General features: G+C 44.8%; 1 protein-coding gene across 2 annotated transcripts; it reads right to left on the minus strand.

Annotated features, from left to right (window-relative positions):
- Positions 1 to 459: 459 nt before the first annotated feature.
- On the minus strand, positions 460 to 21,490 carry LOC119954569 (galactoside alpha-(1,2)-fucosyltransferase 2-like). 2 transcript variants are annotated; one of them, XM_038779912.1, is made up of 2 exons: positions 21,465 to 21,490; positions 460 to 1,614 (listed from the first exon to the last, which is right to left on the minus strand). In XM_038779912.1, the coding sequence occupies exon 2, from the start codon at positions 1,561 to 1,563 to the stop codon at positions 493 to 495; it is 1,071 nt and encodes a 356-aa protein (XP_038635840.1). In that variant the 5' UTR covers positions 1,564 to 1,614; positions 21,465 to 21,490; the 3' UTR covers positions 460 to 492. The 2 variants fall into 2 exon arrangements, with proteins under 2 accessions (XP_038635840.1, XP_038635839.1); XM_038779911.1 differs by lacking the exon at positions 21,465 to 21,490 and adding an exon at positions 17,985 to 18,069.
- Positions 21,491 to 23,217: the final 1,727 nt, after the last annotated feature.

Genomic DNA, 23,217 nt, shown 5'->3' on the forward strand with positions numbered 1-23,217 from the left:
ACAATCTCTTCCTTGAAGAGAACACCCCTGACACACAGATGTTTTTTGAGTACGCATACACAGCGACTATATCAAAACAAATAGTGCAAAATTTAATATACTATTCAGTTGATATTCTGGAAGTCGATTTCTGAACTTAACCAAGGTTACCCTCCAGAAGCTCAATTAGTGCTTTTGAGAGTTATAAAGTACTGAACATTAACAATATAAAATCAAGGAGCTTTGAAAATTATAGGGAGTATGTTTAGCTACTTTTTTTTAAATAAATTTAGATTACCCAATTATTTTTTCCAATTAAGGGGCGATTTAGCGTGTCCAATCCACCTACTCTGCACATTTTTGGGTTGTGGGGGCGAAACCCACGCAGACACGGGGATAATGTGCAAACTCCACACGGACAGTGACCCAGAGCCGGGATCGAACCTGGGACCTCAGCGCCGTGAGGCGGTTATGCTAACCACTAGGCCACCGTGCTGCCCTGTTTAGCTACTTTTAAGCTTTTTGGGGCAGAAGAGGTGAGAGATCAGCAGGAAGTCCAATCCACTGAGGTAAAAACGCCGCCTCGTACTTAAATAACTTTAGAAATGGTGATTCTGGCAAAGTAAAGTTTGTGAGGTAAATTGTCTCCCCACCTGCCAAGTAGCCGGCCCAGTAACCAAATGTCCCGACTGTCATTATGGTGTGATTACAATGAGCAAGGATAGCAATGTCATCAGCTGGACTGGATTGCTTTGGATCGTCTGAAAAGAAAACATCTCCTTTGGAATTATCGATGTTCTCCTTACTCCAATCTATTCCATTGCTTGTCACGACAAAAACAACATTTTTGTATTTATTTCTGAAGTAAGCCATTGCTGTGTCTAAATACTTTTTGTCAGCTATGACTCCTTTCCACATATCTGGCATGACTTGTACGTAATCTCCCCTTCGAACGTGAACACCAACATACGTCACATTCTTTCGCTCCCCTCTGATCCGTCTAAGGAACGCGTTGGTCTGTTCTTTCAGAAAGTCATGAAAGGTGAACTCACGGAGAATTTCTTCTCGGATATGATGATAAAATGTCCATGAACACGGGTACCCAGTCAACATAACACAGTTTCCTTGAATACTGCGGTACTGATCCTCCATCCAGTCATTGACATGATATTCTTTCGAAAATATTCCGTATTTCAGACTGTCATGGAGAGTCGGAAGGGTAATTTTGAAGATAGGGGACAGGTAATTGGCCATGGCAGGCAAAATGTATGCTTGATGACCATTCAATTTTGCCAATGCATACAATGTTGCATACTCCCCCATTTGGTTGCCAAGTCGCCCCATAGAGTTAATTGTCCAAATTCCTTTTATAGAAATGTTCACATTTTCAGTGCCTTTTGCTGTTTCACATTGCAATGCCATGGCTGTATTTCCAAACAAGTAAAGGTATTTGGCTGGTACAATACGATACGCTAACTGATATTTGTAGATTACGGCAATGAATGCTACTGCAGAGAAGAATATTAAAAGGAACCGCAGCTTTTTCTTGCTTTTCCAAACACAAACTTTGCTTAAATTAACCATCTCTGTTGCTTCTTCACGCTGGGATAGATTTCCGCAGTACAGGTTGGGTTCCTGAAATTTCAGAAATACTTCATTATTATAGAACAATGATGAAACAAACCTTCAAAATTTGCTGTTGGCTCATTTCTTTTTACAAAGTTACTCTTGTAAAATGCATTGGACTCATTATTGATGAAATTGAGTGCATAAATAACTTAATGCAAGCAGATATGAAGTAATAGGCCAGAAGGCGATAACATCACGCGGAGATTTGAGGACACTTACTTTGTTAATATATTTAGCATGTTGTTAGGATACCAGACCAGACCCCAATGTGTGTTAGGAAACTGGACAAGAAACCCCAACCATTTTTCAATTTGTGAACGACGAGGAAATGATACTTCACCCCTCCCAGGAGTGATTACACTGACAAGCATGGATCTTTTATATCAAAAAACTTTATTCTTAACACAGGACCAACTACATTAACCTCACAGAAAATAGCTTACAATTTACAGTTAAACAATTCTTATCAATAAAAGGAAACACTTTAATTTCTAACTTATACCTTCTCTATCCAAATTAAATAAAGTGCATTACAGGTTAAAAGCCGCTTGTAAGTAAAGTTAGCAAATACACGGATACCTGTCCTCTGTGTAGAGAGTTCATTTCAGCAAAGGAGAGAGACCCTTTCAGACACAAGCTGCATGTCCTTCTGTCTTTGGCAGACGAAAAACTAAACTGCTTGCCACAGATCTGGCTTTTCCCAGTAATTACATTATTTCTATCCCACGAACTGTCTTATGATCATCTTACTAAGAACCATAGAATTCCTAAACTGCAGAAGGAGACCATTCAACCTATCAAGTCTGTACTGACCCTCTTGATAGAGCACCCTACCCAAGCACCCTGCCCTGCCGCATCCGCGTAACCCCATAAACCTACCTAACCTGCGCATCTTTGGACACTGCGGTGCAATTTAGCATGGCCAATCTACCTAACCTACACATCTTTGGACTGTGGGAGGAAACCAGAGCACCTGGAGGAAACCCAGGCAGCCACGGGGAGAAATTTCAAACTCCACATAGACAGTCAACCAAGACCGGAATTGAACCTGGGTCCCTGGCGTTGTGAGGCAGCAGTGCTAACCACTGTGCAACCACTGTGGCAATCACAACCCCTCAATTATCTAAAGCCTAGGGAACCTTCTTTCTCCAACCAAAAGTCCATTATCCCTCTATAGGTAAACAATTGAATGGTCATTATCAATGATTATCCCACTTCAATAAGAACCTTTGGGGTAGATGATGGAACAGTGTTAATGTCACCATACTAGTAATCCAGAGGGCTAGGTTAATTCTTTGGGGACACAGGTTTGAATCCCACATGTCTTGGTAATACCATCATTTTTTTTATTTTTTCAAAATGTTTTAAAATAAATTTAGATTACCCAATTATTTTTTCCAATTAAGGGGCAATTTAGCATGGCCAATCCACCTACTCTGCACATTTTTGGGTTGTGGGGGCGAAACCCACGCAGACACGGGGAGAATGTGCAAACTCCACACGGACAGTGACCCAGAGCCGGGATCGAACCTGGGACCTCAGCGCCGTGAGGCGGTTGTGCTAACCACTAGGCCACCATGCTGCCCTGTAATACCATCATCACAGACTTCATTAGTAAGTGTGTAGAAGATCAAAACTCCAAAACCTTGGTCTCGGCTCCTCCATCTGCAAATGGATCCACGACTTCCTGGCACATGGACTACAGTCAGTAAGGATAAACAACAACACTTCCTCACATGACACCTCCCCCCAAGAAAAAAAATAAACCAACAACTACAAGATGGTTTCATTTTTCACCTTTGCACCATCCACTAAGAAATGTACACAGTAAATATACCTTTTTGTTTAAAAAAAAACAACACACGCAAACAGGTATAATAATATAGACCAATTTTCTTTGTTCTTCTTCCTCCAACCGAAAACCTTCTCGGTTGACAGTCTATTTGAACAAGAAAGTCTCTGCACGATCCATCCATTCCTCTACTCCTCGGCATTTCTCTTTAGAATAAGATACTTTAGTTCAAACTGACCACAGAGCCCCTTGCAATTCTCCAATACAGGAGCATTGGTGATCACAGCGTTCAGGCAGTCACATGCCTGTTGAAAGTTCGCTGTCCATTGAAATTTTTAATGTTTCTTTAGCAAGTCCATCAGTGGAGTAATCACGCCACAAACCTTTGCACAAAGGTTCGATCAAATCCATCCGGGCAGGGAACAGAGGGAAGTAGTTCCTTGGAAAATAGGCAACAGGTTTAGATAAAGGATCTGGATCGGCGCAGACTGGGAGGGCTGAAGGGATTTGTTCCTGTGCTGTAATTTTCTTTGTTCTTCTTTGTTCTTTGTTCTATTCATGCCAAGAGATTGCATTATTTCCCTTTGTCTTGAGGGTATCGGAAACTCCTCCAGGAAAGTGATTTGAACTTTTCCAAATTCACTTTCGGCTAGGTTCATCACCAAACCCACCTCCTGAAGTCGATCGAAGAATTCCATACGATGTTTTAAATGTTCTTTCCACGTCTGGAAGTTGGAAATAAAAGCAGATTGTCGCACTTGCTCAATGCAATCCTTCAAACGTGGGATAGGTTAAGAGTCCGTTCTTGTAACAGCATTCACCTTTCGATAGTCCACACACAGTCATTGGGTACCGTCTGGTTTTGGTACCATTACTATGGGTGAGCTCCACTGGCTGCAACTCACTTCAATTATGCCATTTTTCTGCATACTCTCAATCTCTTTGTTAACCTGTGCCAATTTTAAAGGCTTTAAGGGGCAGCAGGGTAGCATGGTGGTTAGCATAAATGCTTCACAGCTCCAGGGTCCCAGGTTCGATTCCCGGCTGGGTCACTGTCTGTGTGGAGTCTGCACGTCCTCCCCCTGTGTGCGTGGGTTTCCTCCGGGTGCTCCGGTTTCCTCCCACAGTCCAAAGATGTGCGGGTTAGGTGGATTGGCCATGCTAAATTGCCCGTAGTGTCCTAATAAAAGTAAGGTTAAGGGGGGGGTTGTTGGGTTACGGGTATAGGGTGGATACGTGGGTTTGAGTAGGGTGATCATGGCTCGGCACAACATTGAGGGCCGAAGGGCCTGTTCTGTGCTGTACTGTTCTATGTTCTATGTTCTAAGTCTATATGGATGTTGTTTGATAGGAACAGCATTTCCCACATCTACATCATGTAGAGCCATTTTAGTACTTCCCAATTTATCACAACAAACCTGCCCATGTGATATCAATAACTCTTTCAGGTCAGTTCATTTTTCCTCTGGAAGGTAACTTAGCAATTCATCCCAATTTTTAAGATCATCCTCATTTTCCAATTTAATTTGAGGTATGTCAAATTCACAGTCATCTGGATTTGGTTCGTCACTTTGAGTTAGAATCATTAAAACTTCCTTTTTCTCTCCTTTCCTTGCAAAGTACCTTTTAAGCATATTCACATGACACACTCGGTGAGTCTTCCTTCTATCTGGTGTTTTTACCACATAATTCACCGCACTTAATTTCCTTTCAATCTGATATGGTCCACAAAACCAAGCTTTTAAAGGCTCACCTATCACTGGTAACAACACTAAAACTTTATCCCCACTGACAAAACTACGAACTTTGGATTTCTTGTCCGCTACCCGTTTCATCACATTTTGTGCAACTTTCAAATGTTGTCCAGCCAATTCACCTGCTCTATTTAATCGTTCCCTAAAATTTTACATGTAATCCAATAGTGTAATTTACGATTTCTCACCCACCAATGTTTCTTTAATCAATTTAAGTGGTCCTCTTACCTCATGACCAAAAATTAGTTCAAAAGGACTAAATTTGGTAGACTCATTAGGTGCATCCCTAATTGAAAACAGTACGAATGGAATTCCTTCATCCCAATCCTCTGGATAATCTTGACAATACGCCCTCAACATTGTCTTCAATGTCTGATGCCACTTTTCTAACGCTCCCTGCGATTCTGGATGGTACGCAGTTGATTTAAATTGTTTTACTCCTGAGCTATCCATAACTTCTTTGAGTAACTTTGAAGTAAAATTCGATCCTCGATCCGATTGAATTTCTGTGGGTAGTCCATATCTAGTAAAGAATTTAAGTAACTCCTCCACAATCCGTTTAGCTGTAATATTACATTCTGGAATGGCCTCTGGAAACCTAGTAGACACATCCATTATAGTCAAAAGATATTGATTCCCACTCTTTGTTTTAGGAAGCGGTCCTACACAATCGATTAGGACCCTTGTAAAAGGTTCCTCAAATGCTGGAATGGGTATTAAGGGCACTGGTTTTATCACTGCTTGAAGTTTCCCTATCACTTGACATGTGTGACATGATTGACAAAATTTAACTACATTTTTATGTAGTCCAGGCCAATAAAAATGTTTCTGGATTTTAGCTTGAGTTTTCCTTATTCCCAAATGACCTCCCACTGGTACCTCATGTGCAACTCACAACACCTCCTTTCTATACCCTACCGGCAATACTACTTGATGAACTTCTGCCCACTTTTCATCCGCCTTCATTTGTACGGGTCTCCATTTTCTCATTAAGACATCAATTTTACGGTAATAACACTCTGGTATACTCTCAGATTCCTCTTCCATATATGCTTTCTGATACATCCATTTTGTTTCTACATCTTTCTGTTGTAACTCTGCCAATTTTCCTGAACTAAAAATATCCACCTCATCCTACACCTGTTCTTGTTCTTTTTCAACCATCTGATCAAAAATCGTTTATGATAATTGCACTTCAAATTCATCTTCACTCTTTGATTTCTCCTCTTGCCTTCCCGGACAGGCGCCGGAATGTGGCGATAGGGGCCTTTCACAGTAACTTCATTGAAGCCTACTCGTGACAATAAGCGATTTTCATTTTTCATTTTTTTCAACCTGTGACTTTGCGACCGGGTTACTACACAATCCGGAAAAATCCCAGGATGTTCGTCCTTCAACACTTCAGTTGTCTGATTTTCCACTGGCTTATCCACCACAGTAGGTATCACTCCCACCTGCGATCCACCTATATAATTACCCAAGATAAACTGTATTCCTGGACAAGATAGTTTATCTATTACTCCGACTACCACTTCACCACTCTTCACTGGACTTTCCAACCTTACCTTATATAATGGAACACTACTCCTCTCACCCTGAATTCCACATATCACAACCTTTTCTGGCAACATTCTTCCCAAACTACATAATTCCTCATCTCCTACCATTAAAGAGTGACTAGCCCCTGTATCTCTTAAAATGGTGACTTCTTTACCTGCTCCTCCTGATACACATGAGTAAACTTTAACCACACAAGTAAATTATTTAAAGACATCTGGCACCTTCTTAATAATTACTTCTTGAACAGGCTGTACAATCATTTGCACCTCCTTCGATTCCCTTGGGCTTTCCTTTACCACTCTAACACATCCCACTGCTCATCCTGTTTTACCACATCAGCCTTTCCAGTGCTTTTCTTCAAGTGCCAACACTGAGACTTTACATGGCCTAGTTTATTAGAGTGAAAACATTTGAAACTTTTCATTTCTTTTCCACCCTCCTGGATTTCTTTTTTAATCTGAGGTACACTCTCTTTATTGTCTCCCATCTTCACCTTTACCTTTACCACTGGAGTATTTCTCATGTTCCCAGTTTCTATCCCTCACCAGCTGAAACTGATGTCGGAAACCAATCTTTGATTTATGAACTAATTCAAATCACCTGCCATTTCTGTTGCAAATCTCGCAGTTTTAACCCTCTGTTCTTCCACATGAGTTCTCACTACATCAGGAATTGAATTTTTAAACTCCTCCAAAAGTATAATTTCTCTGAGAGCGTCATACGTTTGGTCTATTTTCAAAGCCCTTATCTACCTATTAAAATTACTCTGATCCTTTCAAACTCCATGTATGTTTGACCAAATTCTTTCCTTAAATTTCTAAACCTTTGTCTGTAAGCTTCAGGCACTAGCTCACATGCACTTAAAATGGATTTCTTCACCTCCTCATACGTTTCAGATACCTCCTCCGGTCATGGTGCAAACACTTCACTAGCTCTACCTAACAGCTTTGTTTGAATCAGTAATACCCACATGTCCTGTGGCCATTTCATTTCAAGGCTACCTTCTCAAATGAAATGAAAAAGGCTTCCATTTCCTATTCATCAAACCTTGGCAATGCTTGGACATAATAAAATAGATTTGCATCAAGCCTTCGACTGTGACACTCTTTCTCACTATCCTCATCACTATCATCCAACTGTACGTTTCCCTTTACGTCTACCAATTTTAATTGACTTCCATGTTTCATGGCCATTTTCCGAAGTTCAAACTCCCTCGCTTTATTTTTTCCCTGATCTGTATCTCCCTTTCTTTTTCTTTTTCTTCTCTCTCTCTTTCTTTTTCCTCTCTCTCTCTTACATATTCAAACCACTTTAATTCTTTCTCATGTTCCATTTGTTTAATTTGCAACTGAATATTTGCCATTTCCAATGAGTCAGACTCTATCTCAGGCAACTTTAAATGCTTAACCACCACCGTAATTACCTTATCTTTTTGCATTTTGTCAGGTAATGTTAACTGCAATGATTTAGCCAAACCTAACAGTCTGCTTTTCATCTCTGTCCGTAAGATACTGCGTGTGACATTCTGCACCCCCAAAAACTTCTGAGCCTCTGAAAGAGTCATTGTCCACAACACACTTAAACTAAAATACCACACCGGAAACACAACAATCCTTCACTGCCTTTAAGTTCACAAAAGCCAATCCAATAGATAGACTTTTATCCCCCTCGAGCCCCCAATTGTTATGGGGACGGCATTTTCAGAACCCCAAAATGTATCATGGAGTTCAACCAACCTCTCCCTTTAATGTATTGTTGCTTTTGAAGCACACGGCTTGTTCTCCAGGTGTGGTATTACAATTATGGACACGTGGGTTTTTAAATACAACACAATGTTTATTCCATGAATTCAACTTAACCTTCTTAAATAAACATTGGATCCCTTAACACCCCTTAAAAGATAACCCCGAAAATAATACAACACTAAATAATCCCTCAAAATGTTCCTTCAAACCTCCAAAAGACTTAACATCTTTAAACAGAAACACATCAGGTTAAAGACATTACTATTATGAGTTTAAATCACCCAAATGATTCAGAGATAGTCTTTCATGGCAAAGATCACAGCAGATCCAGCTCCCTGCAAAACACAGACACACCCAAGCTCTTTTCTCAAAACTGGCTTTCTCCTTTCAAAACAGCTCACAGCAAACCAGCCAGGCACTTTTCAGCTGCTTTCTTAAACTGAAACTAAAAGCAGAAAAAGCAGAAGTGATCTCAGCTCAGCTCCCCCCTCTGACATCACTTCAGTAATATGAGCTGCTTCATTTCTTAAAGGTACATTGCTTAAACATCCATTTCTTAAAGGTACTCTCACATGACACAAGACAGCTCAAAGCATCCGCATTGAAAATGTGAATTCCCAGCCTTTCTTCACCATCTTCCATTGTATGGGCCAAAACCATCCCTATTCCATACGGAGGTGTGTCACAGGTAAGTATTACCCCCTTTGATGGTCAAAAATGGACCAAGAGGCTGGATGACTGTAAAGCTAGTTAACCTGGTCAAGTGCTTCTTTCTGATGTTCTTTTCAATACCACCTCTGGTGCTTCTTGAGTAGTGTTTGTAAGGATGTCAGCATTGTGGAAATATTGGGAAGAAATCTGCCATATTGGTTCACCAATCACAAGAAGGAATTTGACACCCATGTATTTTTCAGGGTTGATGTGTTCTTAATCGCTTTGATCTTCAAAGCAGCCCTTTTGCATCTACGCTGAATCCTAAGTACCTCACTTCATGAGCTTCAAACATACATTTTCTCTTTTCAAACTTACTCCAGCCTTCTTAAATCTTTTTCCGGCACCTTCAAGATTTGCTCGGTGCTCCTCTTTGGACACTCATGTAAGCAATACATCATCTAGATAGACAATTACCTTGGTAAGGTCCTGTAGTAACATTTAATAATAATAATTATGCATTGGAATATCACACAGGCAGTTGAGACTAAGAAGAGTAATGGGTATAGTAGGTTAAAACCTTTTTTTAAACAAATTCAGTGGATGTTTTATATAACAGTAAGTGTTGGTATACATGACACAAATCAAGTTTGTTGCAAGTTAAACCTTCTGCTAATTTGGCATATCTGGTTACTTTTGGTACTGGGTGCCGGTCCAATTTGGCTACCTGGTTCACATTTAGTTTACAGTCTCCACATATTCTAATGGTCCCATCTGGCTTCACCACTGGCACAATAGGAGCTGCCCATTCTGAGAGCTGTGCAGGTTTGATGACACCGAATTCTTCTAGTCATTTGAGTTCAGACTTAACTTTCCCGTTTAAAGCATCCACGTAAATCTTTGCTTCAAAGCCCTGCATCTTGCAAACTCATCTTGGAAAACATTCTGATTTTTAAAAAAATGTCATGAAAAGCTCCTTCATTAATTTGCAACATTTCTAGCAAATACGATGAAGCCAATCTGTCCCAATTACCTATCCAAGATAATTGTCTATCTAGATGATCTATTGAATTGGCCATTGCCCCCCACTATTATTAGGGTCTGTTGAACTAACTGGCTCTGGTAGTTTCCGGGCGTTATGGCCGTTCCGAGGATTCATAAAGCTTCCCCAGTATACATGGCTAGCCTGGCCGATATGCTCTTTAACTTCAGCTCTGGAACACACCATGCAGATATCAATATGTTTGTATAGTAATCCAGGCGGCATAAAGCAGAAGGCCAACAGGTTTATTTTACCTCAAAAGATAAAGCTGCTCTCACAGCGTATAACATAAATGTTCCAGTTCAGATCTATCGGAACTTCCTGTTTGGGTCTGGGAGCATTTAAAAGGCTCACTAACAAGACCCAGCTGTGTGAGCCTCCACCCCCTGCAACGGGACTCGTACTCTACCAGCTCCATGGGGAGATCGATTGGTGATCTCATGGTCCCCGTGAGGGTTACCACATCTCTCCCTTCTCCTAAGTCCAGATCACCACCAACGCCCCCCCCCCCACCCGCCCCCACCGGCCCCCCACTCCCATGATGCTGAGGCCTCCTTCGCTTCTTGGCAAGTAGCCTTGGGTCAACCGTCAGTGGAGCCGGGTGGGTGGGAGGTGGTGTGGAATTGTGGTAGGGGATTGTCAAAGCATCAAGGGGCCACTGATGGGGCTCCTCTTCGATGCTGACCTCCGCTGAGGGTCAGTGATCTCAGTCTCCATTTCTGATCCCAAGTCTTCGTCCTCAATAGGAATGGCTCTCGGATTCTCCTGGATGGTTTGTGGGAAGCACGGTAGCTTACTGGTTACCACAGTTGCTTCACAGCTCCAGCGTCCCAGATTCGATTCCCGGCAGAGTCATTGTGCGGAGTTTGCGCGTTCTCCCCGTGTCTGCGTGGGTTTCCTCCGGGTGCTCCGGTTTCCTCCCATAGTCCAAAGATGTGCGGGTCAGGTGGATTGGCCATGCTAAATTGCCCTTAGTGTGCAGAAAATGTTAAGTGGGGGTTACTGGGTTACGGGGATAGGGCAGATACGTGGACTTCAACAGAGTGCTCTTTGTAAGGGCCGGTGCAGACTCGATGGGCTAATCCTTCTGCATTGTAATTTCTATGATACCATGAAACTATGGACTGAGTCCCCTGCCCAGAGGTGGGCACAAAGGATGTTGAGAGCATCATTCTGTCCAGAGTTATTTCAACAGGGGAGGGTTCCCTGCTCCTAAGATGGTCCACATGTTTCTTATGGTCTTCTCTTTAGTCCTGACCTTGTACAAAACGGGGCCAGCCTTTTCCAGTAGGTCTCCTGGGATCCAAGGAGATCTGTTTCCAAACTTATGCTCATAGATTGTGTCTCCTGTCTTTAAGGTCCTGTCGAGCCTTCGGGTATCAAAATTTATTTTCTTGTCCTGACTCCACTTTTCGTCCTAGATTGGGCAACACTAGGCTGAGCCGGTGGCCCATAATCAGCTTTGCCAGCATGATTCCTGATGTAGTGCGTGGCATGGTCCTGTTATCAAAGAGGAACTTGGCCAATTTGGTGTCCAGAGAATCAGTGATCCGTTCCTTCATGCCATTTTAAAGCTTTTGGACCGCCTGTTCGGCCAGGCTGCTGGAGGATGAATGGTACGGTGCCATTTGGATATGTTTAATCCCGTTGGGACTTCACAAATGCTTGGAATTTTCTGCTGGTGAAGTGAGTCTCGTTATCTGAAAAAAGGATCTCCAGTATCCCATGAACGCTAAATGATTGCTGGAGTTTCTGTCTAGTCATATTGCAAGTCGTGGGGGACATCCAACGTATGTCCATCCATTTCGGATGGTTGTCGACCAGATTAAGAACATTGATCCCATGATCAGCCCGGCATGGTCCGCATGTACCGCATGATACCGAAGATCCCCTTGGCCATTCCCATGGGTGCAGTGTAGCTGTAGGTGGGAGCTTCTGGTTCTCCTGACACAAAGGGCACTATTTCACCAAGTTCTCAATTATCATATCAAGCCCTGGCCACCAGATGTAGCTCCGTGCGATCATCTTCATCTTGGAGACTCGTGGGTGACCGTTGTGTAACTCTGCCAAGATTGGGCACGGACCTGGGTGGGGGACAACCACTCAGATCCCTCACTGGATGATGCTATCTTCCACGTTCTCGGTATTTGGATAGGAAGGGCTTCTGTGGGGTGTCCTTGAATTCTACCACTTAGGATCGTGCAGCGCAGTTTTTCAGTTTGTCAGCATGGGGTCCTTCTGGGCCCATGGCTGGACTTGTTTCGCTGATTCAAGCACGCCATCCAGGAAATTTAGTGTCATTATTACTTCTTCCTTAACTGGCAGAGGGGCCAAGCTCGTGGGCAGCAGTATGCGACTCAGGAGGTCAGTGTTGGAGATGTGTGCGCCAAGGTGATCCAACAATGGATCTAAGTCAAAGAGATGGGGGTTCACTTTGTCCTTGTTCAATAGGCCCAACAGTGGTTTATGGACCGTGATTATCGCAAAGTGTCGGCCGTGGACGTACGGATCGAATTTCTTCACTCCATACATCAAGGCTAGTCCTTTTTTGATTTGGGCCAATCATCCTTTTGCATCTGCCAAGGTGCATTATGCATATGCAATTGGTCATCAGTGCCATTATCTTACCGATGGAAGAGGACTTCCCCATACTCCGTATGGAGAGGCATCGCTTGTTAGTATCAGCCATCATGTGGGATTATAGTGCACCAAGATGTTGGACAATAGCAGCTGTTGTTTCACTTTCATGAATGTGTCGTTCTGTGGCACCTGCCACAATCACTTCTTGAGCTTCATCAATAGTGCGTGCAGGGGTGCGAGTGAAGTAGCCATGTTGGAGTTGAATTTTGCACAATAATTTATGAAGCCTCGGAATGACTTCAGTTCCATCATGTAACATGGGGATTGGTTTCAGCAGCCTTGCAACTGTCCCTTGAGGTCCTCTGGGAAGCTTCCCTAATATTTCTGGAATTTTCCAGCCATCCATCCATATTCTTGACTGAGTGGTGAACAGGCGATGGGTGGGTCACGTGAGTGCTCTCGAAGGGGATTGCCCAACACTGAACACACTACTGTCCATTGACCCTTGAAGCTCCTTCCTTTCGCCAGAGACGTCAGCTCTGTGCCTCTTTTAAGGGCTAGGATGCGTTCTACTCATAGCTTTCTCTGTGTTCCGATGTTGTTTACCCTGCATACCAATAGGTCCCATGACATCTCAGGAAGGGATACTCACAGTATTCCACCAGTTTCCTGAGCCTGGTCAGGAATTCATTCCCGGATCCCTCCAGGGGTCCTGACAGCCATGTTAAATCTGTGATGCTGGAGAATTATCGAAGATCATGGGTCGTAGTGGTTTGTCACTAACTCTCCCAGATCATAAAAGGTTTTTGAGTCCAGGATTGCTGGGTATGTCAAAGTCTTAATGATGCTGAACATCGGGACTCCACAAGTGAAGCATTACCTTGTGCCTGTCATCATCTTCTATGTCTCTATCCTAAGTGGCTGACCATTTACTATTAACACATTCACAATTGACGGCATCTTGCCCACTTTGATGTTGTTTATACCGTGTCCTTCAGATCTGGGGCGAAATTCTCCGACCCCCAGCAGGGTCGGAGAATCGCCCGGACCCGCCAAAAATCCCGCCCCTCAGCCGTGGCAGAAATTCTCCGCCACCCGGAGACGTCCGCGCCGATCGGCGAGGCCCCTGCGGCGATTCTCCGGCCCGCGATGGGCCGAAGTCCCACTGCTAGGAGGCCTCTCCCGCCGCCGAGGTTTGAACCACCTCTGGTGGTAGCGGGATCGGCGGCGCGAGCGGGCCCCCGGGGTCCTGGGGGGGGGGGCGCGGGCCGATCAGACCCCCGGGGGGGTGCTCCCACGGTGGCCAGGCCCGCGATCGGGGCCCACCGATCGGTGGGCGGGCCAGTGCCATGGGGGCACTCTTTCTCTTCCGCTGCCGCCACGGCCTCCGCCATGGCGAAGGCAGAAGAGAATTCCCCCAGTGCGCATGCGCCGGTGGTGACGTCAGCGGCAAACACTAGCTTTCGGAGCACTGCTCCTTCCTCAGGTGAATAACCTGGTGCTGTAAGACTTCTTAGTGTGTTCAGTCCAACGCCGGCATCTCCACATCGTGTTATAGAATGGCTGCTGCACCCAGTGAGGCTGCTCACCCTGTCCATGTTGGCAGCCTGGAAGAACGCTTCACTTTGTCTCACTCCTACCTTGCCCACCACACGGAAAACTCGTTCCCTTCAGGCACTTCTACAACTCCCTTTTCAAAGCTTTAGTTGAACCTACGTCCTTCACACTCTCAGGCACTGCATTCCACAAGAAGAAATGAATAAGGTAATGGTAGAGATTGTGAACAGATTACAAACTGAAATTGAAGACCGCAGTGTCCGACTTCAAAGCCTCAGTGACCGATTTTCTTTTCTTCTGAACGTGAATTCAGTAGTGATTGAAGATGAACAAGAAAGAGAGAAATTAAAAAAGGGATGTTCAGACTTTGCAAATTATTATGACAATGATGTGGCTGCAATTCAGTTATATGACGAAATTATTGATTTTGTAATGCTCCTTCGAGCTGGAGGGAATAGAGTTCCCCCTGATCCTAAAGATGCTCTGGAGTCTTTACTGCAGTATGGGAGGGATGTCTTTCCGACGCTGTGTGTTTCATACAGATTACTGCTTACAATCGCATTTTCAGTCGCAAGCTGGGAAAGGTCATTTTCAAAACTGAAATTAATAAAAACATATCTGAGGTCTTCTATGTCACAGGAGCGACTGACCAACCTGGCTTTAATAAGCATTGAAAAATAATTTCTCACAGCTGATGTAAAAAGTGAAGTAGTTCAGATGTTTTGTGACAGGAGGTATCATTTGGGGAAAAGAACTTAATAAATTTGATTGATTTATATTAAAATCGAATAAAGCGTTTATTTCATGTTTCATCTAGAACATAGAACATAGAACATAGAACAGTACAGAACAGGCCCTTCGGCCCTCGATGTTGTGCCGAGCAATGATCACCCTACTTAAACCCACGTAACCCGTATACCCGTAACCCAACAATCCCCCCATTAACCTTACACTACGGGCAATTTAGCATGGCCAATCCACCTAACCCGCACATCTTTGGACTGTGGGAGGAAACCGGAGCAGGATGGGGGCTGCGAAGGGGGGGGGGGCTGCGCAGGGGGGGGCTGCGCAGGGGGGGGGGGGCTGCGCAGGGGGGGGGGGGTGGAGCACCCGGAGGAAACCCGGAGGAAACCCACGCACACACAGGGAGGACGTGCAGACTCCACACAGACAGTGACCCAGCCGGGAATCGAACCTGGGACCCTGGAGCTGTGAAGCATTGATGCTAACCACCATGCTACCGTGAGGCCCCTATATATTCAAAATGTTTTCCTTTCTCATAATATTTCTCAGTATATTAGGCCTTATACTTGAGTCTTTGAGGCATACAATCAAGATTTGCCCTGGGCATCACCAGACCTCTGCACGCCACTGGCCGGAGTGGTTGGCGCCACTCCCCTACGCCAGGACCCCCTGCCCCGTCGAGTAGGGGAGAATGCCGCCCCTGTTCTGAGGATTATTCTCAATACTGCGTCCTGGAGTGGGTGTTTGTTTTTATTGGCTCCCTGTGGGCTCTGCCTAGGCTTACATTTCCTCCTCATGTGCCCCCTCCTATTGCAGGCATAACATGTAGCTTCCCTGAATTTGCTTCTCTCCCTTACACCAGTAGCATTCTTCATAGCCCCTGGCCTGCGGACCAAATTCCCTATATTTCTGCAGTCTCGTTTGCTCCCAGTCTCTTTGTTCTTTGGACTCAGTGACATCTCTGACGCCACACAACGGCTTCCTATCAAACCTGGCGGACCTCGTGTGCTTGGATGCTCTGTAATTCCATCGCCCCCCTTTGGTGCTTTCAATAGCCTGGATGACCTTGAATGCCTTCTTTAGGATCATCTCTGCCTCTGCTAACGATTGTTTTTGTATGGTTATGATGTTAACAACACAGACCAGCCTGTCTTTCAACATGTCATTGGATGTAGACCTGAATTTGCATTGTTCAGCCATTTGTTTTAGGTGCACCATGCGCACGGCAATTGTCTGCCCTGTGGTCCTTGTCATCAAATTAAATTCGTAACGCTGCGAGGGCTTTGGTGATAATGACCTTGACTAACTCCTCCAGCTCCTCAAATGTTTTGGAATCAGGGGCATCTGGAGAAATCAGACTCCTAATCATGTTGTAAATGGGAGTCCCACAGGCTATAAGTAGGGTTACCCGCTGCTTTTCCTCCGCCCAATTTCATTGGCCTTGAAAAAGTAAAGGAGGCTTTTGTCATAGAATGGCCACTGCTCTGTACTAAGGCCGATTGGTTTTAGTTTTCAAAATAGGAAAATTCTGGCACTCAGCGACTGTTGAACGAGTTTGCTTCGATGGAAGGTTTTCACATGATGTCCACCCGCCCGATTTCTGTAACAGCAGGGAGGCACTCCGGTTGATTCTCGTTGCCAATATAATATCCTGACAGATGGGCGACCACCATGTCGGTTAACAAATGAAGTTTTATGAAAGTAAGAAACTACATACAGAGAGTGAGATAAAAGTTACCGTTTTCCATGACTCCAAACTCCCATCTCAGTGGGAAACCCATGCTCCATCCCCAGAGTTCACGAGCTCTGGCCCCATTGGCCGATCGGGTCACATGCTACTCCAGCAACTTGCCCCCTTAAAGGGGCATGCTACCACAGTATTTAAACAAAGAAAGAAAACGCTGAACAAGTTTTTTTAACAAATAATTGAAGAAGTGGAAAAAAAGATCTCAGAGAAATGCAGAGAGACTAGATTGACAAGCACGAGCACATGGGTAACAATAGGCATAATTTCACCACAACAAATTTGAATCCGGTTTTGGCTGCATTTAACGGGGTGTTTCCCGGCATCTGCAGCACTGAGAAATACCCCAGGATGGCACTGCCAGTGTGCCAAGCTGGCAGTGCCTAGGTTCCAGAGCAGTGCCAGTGTGCTACCCTGCCATGTCCCTGACCACCAAGGAGTCCCCAAAGGCTTGAAGACCTCCTCCCCGTCCCCCGGGTGCCATTACGACTTGTCCACTTTTGTGGTACCCAGTACTAAACGATACTCTGGCGAGGTCTCTCAGGTGTGACCTAATGGCTAATTTAAATATGCTGATCTGGGTCACACCCAGTGAGGGCGAGATCCAGATTGCGACATTTCGCGAGACTCCCGGTAAATCTTGCGAGGCTTTTCGAGCATCGCAAATCTGGCGACATGCCTCTCGCGAGACTCAACGGCCTCGTCCCGACACCAAGGCGGGCGCGACGAGCCCATTAAATCGCCCCCAATGTCTGCTAAGACGTTGTACCCTGCCAACACATCCTAAACTCAGATGAAAGACAAAGATTTATCACCTGAGAGCATGGAACTAATAAAAGGCCGAGCATGAGCGAAACAAATTCAGGAAGGAAAAATGCATTGAGCAATGTTGGTGCAGAATGAACATGTACCAGCAGAAAAGGCAGTGAAAAGAATTAGACTTGGGGCTGGGGAAAGTGAAAAGTAATCCTCCAGTTAAAGAAAAGTCAAACATAGATCAATCACAATTAGGTCACTGACCTCAATTTGGAGCTGAGCATATTTGTTTCCTCAAAATTGTGGAAGTTATCATTCCCCTCCCCCCATACAAAATTTGCTCGCTTCTACTTTTAACTTTGCTCTCCTCAATGACTTTATGCTCCCTCGTTCCTTTAATTTTCTTCCACTCTGTTCTCCGTCTTGGCCAGTGAGTTTTTATTATCTTTACCTCATGGGTTCTTTGCACTTTCACGCCCCGCTGTATCGGTGTTGCCAGATGTACAATGCTGATCTTCCCTTCCCAGGCAGCGCTGTCTATTTGGCTACTCACATGAGTAAAGCAGACAACCAGTCAAATTAAAATGCTCGTCTATTGCAAAACCAGGAAGTTAAAAGCACTCTTTTCCTTTTACCTTGTTAGATAGTGAATTCAATGGTTCAAGATAGAAAGTAAAGTTTAAAAAAAATACTTTGCAAAAAAAAATAATTGTTTTAAAAATGTTTTTTTTTGTCCACCATGCAGAAGTCATATTACATGGGAGTAACGAGCCATATCTTATTCAAGATGATATCGAACAAGTTTTTACAGCTATCCATCACGTGTTCAATCGCAAGTCACAGGTAACTTTGGAACTAGTCCAAACGCATGTCTGTATCTCTGCAGTAAATGCTCCAACGGCCACATTTGTTTTTAGTTTCAGACTAAAAACTGTAAACTTTGGCAGCGTCACGATCATTATCAGGACAGGATGCATGCTATTTTCTTTGTCAGTTTATGCATAGTTTTCTACTCGAGCAAGGATAGGAGCAGTTGGGGATTGTATCGAAAATGAAGATCGAAGGATGTTACATTATTTTTTTCCCCTCCCACTACAAGCTGACCAGCAGCAGAATTCCCCATTAGTGGGATCTTCCGATCCACTGGCAGCGCGCCCACGATCCCGGGTTGCCGCAGGATCGGTCTGGTCTTATGACCAGAAAGTCGGCGTCGCCCCGGCACTGATCCTCCATCTGGTGGGGGCTAGCAGCTGCGCAGCGCAAAGCCCCCCTGCAGATACGGCTGGAGAATGGCCGGGTCGGTGGCCACGCATGGGTACAGTGTATAGTAGCCGCGCCGTGCGACATGGCGCTGGCTGGGCGTGGTCCCTGCCTGCCAAAATCTGCCCCCTGTAACCAGCCTCGCCAACCATGGACCATCCCCCACCAGTCCCCCCAGCCCCTGCCAAAGCCGCCCCTGCCAGCAGAACGGCTCGCCCCCAACTGTGGTGACGCTGGACACAGTACGCAGCCGCCACGCAAAGTACCCGAGCGTTGTGAGCGCACATGTCCCACGTGTCGGGGACTCAGCCCATCGGGGGCAGAGCATCGCAAAAATGGCGCCGCTCACAATTTCGGCGTAAACAGGGATTCTCCGGTCCACTTTTAATTCCAGATTTTTATTGGATTCAATTTCACCATCTGCAATGGTGGGATTGGAACCCGGGTCCCCAGTGCAATACCCTGGGGTCTCTAAGTCAGTGACAGTACCCTGGGGGGAAGCACGGTGGTACAGTGGTTAGCACTGTTGCTTCACAGCTCCAGCATTCCAGGTTCAATTCCGGCCTCAGTTGACTGTGCGGAGTTTTTACTTTATCCCCGTTTCTGCGTGGGTTTCCTCAGGGTGCTCCGGTTTCTCTCACAGTCCAAAGATGTGCAGGTTAGGTGGATTGGTCATGCTGAATTGCCCCTTAGTATCCAAAAGGTTAGGTGGGGTTACTGGGTTACATGTTGGGTGGAGGGGTGGTCTTAAGTGGGGTGCTCTTTCCAAGGACCGGGGCAGACACGATGGGCCGAATGGCCTCCTTCTGCATTGTAAATGATATGAATTACACCACTGCCCCCACATCATGGTCAGAATCCCCCATCGGCCACCTTTATTTTGAAGTGTATGGACATCAGGTGAGCACAGGATCAGCTACAGGTATAAAACCTCCCATTGTCCATCTTGCACCTTCAGCGTGGGCAACACAAATTGACCAGGGTTTAAAATTAGAGTTCTTGCCATGAAGCAGGGAGTGGATGCCACTGCTGCTGTTGCTCAGAAGAGATCATCGACAGCATTCTATTGTCGAACTACAGATAATCCACTCCAATATTTTGTATCGACTCAGGCAAGTCCAGTGCCTCAGGGGATAACTGCCAAACGTCACATTTGCCAGAAGCCTTATGTCAGTTTCAACCAGATGAAATACAAGTTCATAAAAGTTCAACCTTGAGCCAAAGAAACAATTTCAAGACTTAGTGGCACCCTGCCCACCCCCCCCCCCCCCCCCCCACGCCCCCCACCCCCAACCCCATCAGCAAGACCTTCTTAAAGGTAAGCAGTTCTTAAAAATTAATTTATGGGACGTGGCATCGCTGGCTGAACCAACATTTATTGCCCATCCTTAATTGCCCTTGATCTGAGTGGCTTGCTGAGCCATTTCAGAGGGCATTTTTAAGAGTTAACCATATTGCATGTTTAGGGGCGCGGAGAGAAATCATTGACCCTGGTGATTCTCCAGTTTACAGCCCCTTATTATCCCCGTCCTGCCTTGCCTTCTTCCCCCACTTCTTTAATCCGTCTCCTTGCAGCCTTCGAACAGCCCAGGATTGGAAGCCACTGACACAGGAGGGTCAAAATCTTTTATACAGGGCTGACAAATGGCTTTTGTACTTTGTGTCTCGACTTATAAAGATAATTGAAAGCTCTGGTTTCAGTATGATACACTTTAAAACCACGGCTTTCGCAGACAATTACGCACACCTTGTAGTCATTCAAATTATTCAACCAGCTACGCCTTTTGGAATTCGGCCCTTTTGCAATATCAGCAACAAAAATGGTAAAACCTTCCAGTAAATTGAGCACCAGCCAACCTAATCATTTGCAATCAAGTGCTATTTCTACCCACACAAGTGGGCTTTATTAACTGAAAACTTACACTTTGCATTAAGTGATTATTAGTTTATGATTTTAAATTGAAACTAACCACACTGACAAATGCCCCAGCACTGAATGTGTAATAGGAGAGCAAAGTACTGCAGATTCTGGAAACCTAAAATGAAAAATACTGGAAATGCGCAGCAGGCCAGGCAGCAAGTGTGGAGAGAGAAACAGTGGGGTGAGCTCTCCGCCGGCGGGATTCTCTGCTCCGCCTGCAGCGCAACCCCGCCCGTGGGTTTCCCGGTGGCATGGGTTGGCTACAACGGGAAATCCCTTTGGCTTGTGGCGGGAACAGAGAATCCCACGACCAGCGATGGTGCATCGCCAAGAAACCTGTGGCTGGGGAGGCAGAGAATTCACCCCAGTGTCAATGTTTCAGGAGCATATGATCTGCACAACTGATTCTGTTTCTCTCTCTGCACAAGCATTTTCAACACTTCCCTTGTTCTGTTGGAGCAAGGTTAATCTCCTTTGACAACTCTGCAAAGACCAATCTGATTGAGAGCCTTTCATTCCCCTTCGGCAACAAACCCAGCTGCAGCTGCCTGAGATTGGGTTCGGCACAACATTAACCTGAATTTCAAAAAGAAAATGTAAATGTATGAAAAAAAAACATAAGCAACTTGCTGAGCTTAAAAATCCACCTCAAAGCAATAAATTGATCAGTTTATATCATTTAAAAAAAAATAAGTAGTTAGAAGCAATGACCAATAAAAAGTGCCAAGCAGCAGAACTAACTCACAAAACCTTTTTAGCCTTTTTGTTTCAGAAGCAGATGCAGAGAAAGAAACACATGAGTCCGTACGACTTCCTGGTCACTAGGATAGGGGGAGGGTCCAAGGGTGAATTGAGGAAGTGTGTTTAACTGACACCAATATTTGCATTCATCCCTGAAGGTGCACAGTCAAAGCTGCCCTTGGCAAAATTCATACCAGTGCGGGGATAGAAGCAGGATGGCTTTTCGCTTGCGTTTCCCTTCTCTCCGACCTCCATGTGGGGATTGATTTTTGGGGAAAAGAGGGGGACAATGTGTGTCCTTGAACTGATCAACATTTAAGTGTGTGTGTGTGTTGTGAGAACAGATATTATTTTTAAAATATTTGGATGGAATATTGTGTTATTCTGTAAAGAAGCCTGTGTGTGCGTGTATATGATTTAATTGAGCTGGGGAAAGGTTCATACAGACCATTTATCTGTAAAAGGTGAGGGATAAAAGGAGTGAAGCTGCAAAGTACGTGCATTAGGAATGTAGCTGCCGTCAAGTGTTCTTTTGAAGTAATTTTTGAAGTAAAGTTTAGAAACTTTGGTGAAGAGTACTTAGTTTATCAACTGTTAAATTTCTTTGGGGAATGAAATGCTTTTGCAGCTTGCGAAAGTTTCAAAAGTATGCAAGGAAAGGTTATTACATTTTATTTGATCCCAAAAGGGAACCATAGGAAAGACATGCAGGATTTCTATATTTTGGAAAAGTGACGTACAAAGAAGTGCTGAGAACAATGGAATAATAGATGAAAGAGAAGGAAAGGATATGTAAGGAGAGATGTTGACCTGATTTGATATGTGTTGGGTATCTGGGGAGACTTCCTGGACACAGTTTTGAGATTGTAGAAGGTGAAAGGAACAATTTACCAGCCTCGGCACGCCCGACTTGATGATGCAACAAGGCTGTTGAATCTCCCGAGAGATTCGTGGCGCTTGAGACATTCATCCAAACTTTATTTTATTGAACTATTGACTATCATACATACTTAAACTGTGGGTTGACACTATGTTGAGTTGACTGGAGACCTGAGGCTAACCTGACCAGACTATCTTACTGCCACATGGTGTATGTTCTAGCTGTTGCTCACGGGCTCTGACTGTCTCAGAGGCTGGATCCCAAGAGAGCGGGAAAACTAGTGCCCTCTGGCTTTACAGTGGTCGTGTCCTGTCTGGTGATTGGCTGCTGTGTTCTATGTGTTCATTGGTCATCCTGTGTGTCAATCAATGCCTGTCTGTGCACCATCATTTACTTGTTTGTATATTATGACATCTCCCCCCCGTTTTAAAAATGTGTATAGGTCAATAAATAGTGAGTGTGTATAGGAGCCTGACTATATACAAAGTATGTGAACGTATTTACATGGGAAGGTGTCGAGTGCAGATTGAGGGCATACAACAAATTAGGAAGAAACAATATGTACAGATGTGTAAGCGGATCACAAGGTAATGCAACATTCAGTCTATAAATTCAGTCTCTGTGGCGGGCAACGAATTCTGGCCGACCACCTCAAAGGTAAGTCATGGGCCACCTGCACTGGAACGGGTGGAGCTGCCTCCAGTGTCGAGGGCAGTAAAAGAACTGGCAGATCGGTGGCCTCGTGGAAGGGCGTGTCCTGAGGAACCAGTTGGCGAGGCGGGACATCACGTTCAGGTGGCAAGCGTGGAAGTAGCCGCAGTGCCCGCCTATTGTGACAGCATGGTAGCATTGTGGATAGCACAATCGCTTCACAGCTCCAGG

The sequence above is a fragment of the Scyliorhinus canicula genome, chromosome 19 (assembly GCF_902713615.1).
Source record: "Scyliorhinus canicula chromosome 19, sScyCan1.1, whole genome shotgun sequence".
NCBI classification, from domain to species: domain Eukaryota; kingdom Metazoa; phylum Chordata; class Chondrichthyes; order Carcharhiniformes; family Scyliorhinidae; genus Scyliorhinus; species Scyliorhinus canicula.

Excerpts from the sequence above, each read along its gene's own strand:
- LOC119954569 (XM_038779912.1), bottom strand. The coding sequence starts at position 1,563 with ATGGTTAATTTAAGCAAAGTTTGTGTTTGGAAAAGCAAGAAAAAGCTG.